Consider the following 6,895-nt stretch of genomic DNA (forward strand, 5'->3'; position numbering starts at 1 on the left):
AGCACTAGTCAGGAAAACATTGACAGAGTGCATAGACGTGTGCTGGAAAATCGTCGAATCACACTCCACGACTTAGAGGTGACCACAGGCATTTTACACGGATCCATCGAGACAATTCTTCATGAACATCTCGTCATGTCTAAGGTGTGCGCGAGATGGGTGCCAAGAATGCTTACAGATGAAATCAAGCAAACAAGGGTCACCATAAGCAACTCCATATTAACCAGATACAACAAGAATCCAGAAGATTTTCACTTCAGGCTAGTAACCTGTGATGAAACCTGGATCCACCACTATGATCCTGAAAGCAAACAAGAATCCATGGAATGGAAGCATGTCACTTCTCCCAGGACCAAAAAGTTCAAAGCCTCCAAATCAGTGCAGAAGGTAATGGCGACAGTCTTCTGCGATAGCAAAGGCGCCATCCACATAGATTACTTACCAAAAGGAAGAACAATGAATGGGGAATATTACGCTAACTTGTTAAGGTAAGTGCGACAGTCTGTCAAGGAGAAGCACCGGGGCAAGATCAGACGTGGTATTCTTCTGCATCAATAACAATGCTCCGGTACACACCTCTCGCTTTGCAGCCGCTGCTGTCCAGGAATGCGGGTACGAAATCTTGCCGCATGCCCTCTACTCTCAGGACCTGACACCAAGTGATTACCATCTTTTACCATCTGGCAACAGCGCCTGACAGAAAAGATGGAACAAGTGTTTTGACTCACAAGGGGACTATGTTGAAAGATAAATGTGGTTCAGAACAATATTTTGTGTTTTTGTATGCAAGTCTCAAAACTTATTGACATCCCCTCGTACATCTGTCATTGGCCTTCAGAATGGTCTTGAGTGTTTTGTCAGACTTGAAGGTTACATCTATACCGGCAGTTTTCTTAAGCAGTCGGTTGATGTGGTGACTAATCTGACCTTAGTAGGGAATGTTAATTCTAACCGGGGATGGTTCAGGCTTTGGTTGGCGTTCTTCTTGCTGTTACAGGGTTGATGATATGGTTCTGTCTACAAGCTGCTTGGGATAGCCGTTGAGGTTGATGAACGTAGTTCTTAGGTGGTTTATTTCAGTTTGGAGATGGTCAGAATCACAGATAGATTTGGCTCGTCTGGTCAGGGTGGAGACAATTGCACGTTTGATCTGGGGGTGATGGTTAGAGAGATAGTGAATATACTTGTCGGTGTGGGTGGGTTTTCTGTAGACGTAGAAGGTAATCTTGTTGGGGGAGTTGTGCAATGATACATCTAGGAATGGTAGTTTCTGTTGGTCTTCTATTTCCACAGTGAACTGGATGCGCAGGTGCTTCTTGATGAGATGGTCAAGGAGGATGGCAGGGTCATGGTCATGATCTAGGATGGTGAAGGTGTCATCCACCTTTCTGTATCAGCAGAGTGGTTGGAAAGGGATGTGGCCAGGGCTGTCTCTTCTACGCTGGCCATGAAGTTCTCGGTGATTAGCGGTGACAGAGATGAACCCATGGGGAGCCCATGGATTTGCTGGTAGATGATCAGATCTAAAATCAGATCTAAAGTCAGCCCTTTCTGAACATATTGTCAACAATCCGTCACACACCATTGACTGGCAAGCAACTACAATCATAGCGTCGAACGTTCGTGATTGGCGACGACGCAAACTCTCAGAAGCCATCAACATCAAGAGATTAGCCCCACAGATGAACAGAGACCAAGGGGTTTACCCACCCAATGCCTGGGAAATCAATTAGACACGAGGCTTCACCAATCATCTGCTATCCACCGTTTCAGCATCATCCCACCCTTAATATCTTAGCTTAGCCTTAACGTTTGACCCGCTCTCTCTCATAAAGCGCAACATTATGATATAATAGCTGTGTCGAATACAGAACACGTGACTTCACATAAATATTTCAATCCCAGATCGATCAGAATTTTGAAGAGTGTCCATGTATACGACAAAATGTTATGGATGTCAACTTTTCCTTTCTTGTTTTCACAACGTTTCTGGGCTATTCCTTGGTGAACCTGACGAAGGGTCAAGGAATAATCCAGAAACGTTGTGAAAAGAATAAAGAAGACGTTGACATCCATAACAGTTTGTCGTATATTAGAATGCCGACTTCTAAATGTCTTTCATACATCACATACAACACTGGTGTTATTTACATGGCCAAATATCTTCACAATTACAAGTTAGTTTCTTTGGACGTCAGAGTATAGGACTCTCAAAAGTCGAGAGTTCTCACACACGATGTTTTCACTGCATATCTCTCAGACAGTTGTAAGGAGATTGTCACCGATGAGATGCCTCACACATGAATATGTCACTGTATAACTCCCTCACATAAAGGTAAAAAAACTGTCACTCATGAGAGATCTCACACATGACGATGTCACTGTATAACTCCCTCACATAAAGGTTAAAAAAATGTCACTCGTGAGAGATCTCACACATGACGGTGTCACTGTATAACTCCCTCACATAAAGGTAAAAAAGCTGTCACTCATGAGAGATCTCACACATGACGGTGTCACTGTATAACTCCCTCACATAAAGGTAAAAAAGCTGTGACTCATGAGAGATCTCACACATGACGGTGTCACTGTATAACTCCCTCACATAAAGGTAAAAAGCTGTCACTCATGAGAGATCTCACACATGACGATGTCACTGTATAACTCCCTCACATAAAGGTTAAAAAGCTGTCACTCATGAGAGATCTCACACATGACGGTGTCACTGTATAACTCCCTCACATAAAGGTTAAAAAGCTGTCACTCATGAGAGATCTCACACATGACGATGTCACTGTATAACTCCCTCACATAAAGGTTAAAAAGCTGTCACTCGTGAGAGATCTCACACATGACGGTATCACTGTATAACTCCCTCACATAAAGGTAAAAAAGCTGTCACTCATGAGAGATCTCACACATGACGGTGTCACTGTATAACTCCCTCACATAAAGGTAAAAAAGCTGTCACTCATGAGAGATCTCACACATGACGGTGTCACTGTATAACTCCCTCACATAAAGGTAAAAAGCTGTCACTCATGAGAGATCTCACACATGACGATGTCACTGTATAACTCCCTCACATAAAGGTTAAAAAGCTGTCACTCATGAGAGATCTCACACATGACGGTGTCACTGTATAACTCCCTCACATAAAGGTAAAAAAACTGTCACTCATGAGAGATCTCACACATGACGATGTCACTGTATAACTCCCTCACATAAAGGTTAAAAAGCTGTCACTCATGAGAGATCTCACACATGACGGTGTCACTGTATAACTCCCTCACATAAAGGTAAAAAAGCTGTCACTCATGAGAGATCTCACACATGACGGTGTCACTGTATAACTCCTTCACATAAAGGTAAAAAAGCTGTCACTCAGATCTCACAGATGACGACAATGAATGCTCTCTTACCGCATAAAAAGAAGCGTGTTTACAATTATGACACTCGTCACGATGAGCTCGCTGAAGCGAAACGAGCTGGGTGCACGGCTACTGACCTCATGCACTAGGGTTTTCGCGCATATACTTCAATCATGCAAATGAAGGTCACTCATTCTAGTGACATTGAACTAAATCCTGGCCCCATCTCTATGAAACGGCTGAACAATCTAAAATCATCGATACTTGATGAGGCCAGAGAATTTCTAACTGTTCCTGAACGCCCTCTATTAATGGGAGAAATAGAGGGCGTTAAGGAACAGTTAGCAGACGTACATAGGTAATGCGCTTCACTAGAGAGTACTGTTCACAATATCTGTAAAGATATGGTCAGCGTAATACATGACCAGGAGATAATGTGTAGCAATACTGATGCCCCGCGAGAACATGTTGATAAGCTTGAGGATGGCTTAGTCGAACAATCAAAATCAGTAGAAACGCTGGAAATGTTCATCGGTAGGGACTACGTGCTATTCTATCGTGTCACAGCGCAAGCAGAAAGCCCCCACGAAGATTGCAGAAATACCGTGTTATGTCTTCTCAATGGCAATATACCAGACAAGGCATGGTTAAGAGAGATATAGTGACAGACCACCGTATAGGTCAGGAGAGTTCAGCAAAACCCAGACCTGTTATAGCTAAATGTTCGTGTACTGAGGATAAGATTCATGAGCTCACCAAACGTCAATATTGGTATATCAAATGGCCTTACACAGAATCAGAGATCAAGACAAGAGCAGTCATGGTTTGATTGCAAAAATGGTAGACTGATCGCAAGACCGATGAACGAGAATGAAACCACAAGCACCAGACCCATTGCCCCGGTCCGCAGAAACATGGCTGCAAGGCCAAGGTCACGGGCTACTCGGCAAGCGTCTGAACCCACACGTGACAGTAGATAAGAGGTTGAAGGACAGGCTGCATCTACTGGGACTAGTGATGAATAGGCGTGTGGCCAAGGCCAACAGCAACCTACCACAGCAGCTAATAACATAAGTACTCACTTGCACATTTTCTAGAGATTCTTTCTTGGAACATCAAAGGTATAGCATCTAAATTAGAGGAAGCAGATGTTATTTCCTATCTGATTACGTTTCAAAAATTATTCTGTATGAGACGTTTAGTGACAGCATCATTGATGTCCCTGTATTGTCTGACTATACACAATACATTGCGAAGCAATACAAACTGCCAGACATGAGGAGTCATACACATGACGATGTCACTGTGTACCTCTCCCACATAACGGCATAAAAGCTGCCACTCATGGGAGATCTCACACATGACGATGTCACTGTGTACCTCTCCCACATAACGGCATAAAAGCTGCCACTCATGGGAGATCTCACACATGACGATGTCACTGTGTACCTCTCCCACATAACGGCAAAAAAGCTGTCACTCATGGGAGATCTCACACATGACGATGTCACTGTGTACCTCTCCCACATAACGGCATAAAAGCTGCCACTCATGGGAGATCTCACACATGACGATGTCACTGTGTAGCTCTCTCACATAATGATATAAAGGCTATCACTCATGAGGGATCTCACACATCGGCAATTCTCAGAAAATGATTAGAAGACTGCTATTGATGTGTTGCTTTCCAATTTAAGAACTAGATTCAACACACACCCCTTGACCGAACTTCTTTCAAGTTGTACCTTACACGTATGTTTAAGTGGGAACGTAAACTTCACGTAGAAATAATACGCACCGCTACTGCAAGTTATAAAAAAAGGACGGAAGATGAAAGAAGAAACCTTGATATAACGGCATAGCGACTCTATCTATTTAGTCGGGATGTATGAAGTACGCTAAAACACTCATCGTGAGGTCAATGTGTTTTCCAAAACGTCAGTATCGTAAAAGCAACACGTCCCCTCATGCCAGCTATACGTCGTTTCACTTCACTTTAGTAGCGGTATATTGTCTCAAGAATACAGACTGCAGCTGTCATTCAACGCCTCCTGTGCCTGAATTGTACTTAATGTGCCTACAGCGCCCACCCACTGACACTGGTGTAAGTGGATTCATATAAAGTGCCCACCATTACCTAGACGTGCATAGCCCGTCCTTGACCTTGAATTAGATGGATGTATAGACCTCATGGGATGACTCAGGATACGATAAAGGTGCAAGGTAAAGTGGAACAGTCGGAGTTCATGCAGTAGCCAGTAGAGGTTCTGCGTGTCCACCCACAACTGACCACGGGGGTCGAGAACTTGACACAGTATGCTCAAATCACACGGAGACTTGTCTCAGCTAACTGTCTCTAAACCTGGGGCCATACTCCATCATTTCCGTAGGGAGGATTTTGCATGGCATATTTCGTTTAAGACTGGCTGTTAGTTTCAATCATACTCTAGGTTGTTAGTGTCAATATGTGGATCGAATTCATTTGCCTTATTTGTCTACTGGCATCCAGTGGTATACATCCTCGCCCTCGTTTGGTAAAAGGGAAGATATGATTGTAAACTGAACCATGTTATCCTTCGCTTTGACTGAACATACGCTGATGATATTACTGATAACGAATGCTAAAATTTTGACATTGATGAAGCGTATAATGTTTATGTGGTTGTAATGATAACAAAATTGATGTTATCGGATTGGACGGTCAGAGAGACCAACTAGTATATTTTACTAAGTTAGAGCTCACGATTTAGCTGTCTGAAGAAGGTTTTAACGAAGCGTCAAGCATCAGCTTGATTTATCAAACCTGAGCGAGAACTATCACAAGACACTGTGTGATGATGTTGAGTGAATGATGAGGCTGAACCACAGTTGAAAGATATTGGAGATACGACCTGGAGAAAATAACGATTTGCATTTCCAAAAATGGGTTAGTTAATGTTGTTTGACGTCGCAGACTGCACAAGTTAATTGCTGAAACACCATTTGTTTGTTACTTTATACCCCGTATCAGGCAATAGTCCATATATAGTCCATCATGCTTAGCAGATGGATAATATCAGTGGTAAGGGGTGATTTCAGCTAAATATAGGGGTCTGGCAGATAAAAATAAAAGGAAAGAAGTTGTGAATCTCTGTAGAAAGAAATCATACTCCATAATTTTCTAACACAATATTCATATAACCAAAGAAGATTTTAATGAGAAATGAATGGGGATTGCAGAGTATAATTGCACCTTTCACGTCCAGTTCAAGAGGTGTTGCAATACTTTTCAATAATAATATTGATATCAGTATACATAAACTTTTGGAACATGAAAGGGGAAATTTCATTATTGCAGACATAACTGTAGAAGATAAAAGGTTTACCCTCACAAACCGTTATGGACCAAATATTGATGACCCATTATTTTATGTAAAGCTTTTTGAAAGTTTATCCAGTTTTGAGCATGAATCTCTGGTTATGGTAGGAGATTAGAATCTGGTTCATGATCCTTCAGTTGGTTTAGATAATTACAATTATGTTAA

General features: G+C 42.3%; 1 protein-coding gene across 1 annotated transcript; it reads right to left on the bottom strand.

Moving 5' to 3' along the window:
• Window positions 1-991: 991 nt before the first annotated feature.
• LOC137284019 (uncharacterized) lies at window positions 992-4,831 on the bottom strand. Its single transcript, XM_067815681.1, has 2 exons — window positions 4,683-4,831; window positions 992-1,388 (listed from the first exon to the last, which is right to left on the bottom strand). The coding sequence occupies exons 1-2, from the start codon at window positions 4,829-4,831 to the stop codon at window positions 992-994; spliced, it is 546 nt and encodes a 181-aa protein (XP_067671782.1).
• Between the last annotated feature and the right edge of the window lie 2,064 nt (window positions 4,832-6,895).

This window comes from Haliotis asinina, chromosome 5, assembly GCF_037392515.1.
Source record: "Haliotis asinina isolate JCU_RB_2024 chromosome 5, JCU_Hal_asi_v2, whole genome shotgun sequence".
NCBI classification, from domain to species: Eukaryota; Metazoa; Mollusca; class Gastropoda; order Lepetellida; family Haliotidae; genus Haliotis; species Haliotis asinina.

What these genes read in the sequence shown, in the direction of transcription:
- LOC137284019 (XM_067815681.1), bottom strand. Translation starts at nt 4,831, where the DNA reads ATGTGGGAGAGGTACACAGTGACATCGTCATGTGTGAGATCTCCCATG. An exon ending in TATGCCGTTATGTGGGAGAG is followed by an intron (nt 1,389 to 4,682) that starts GTACACAGTGAC and finishes CTGCTGATACAG; the next exon opens with AAAGGTGGATGACACCTTCA.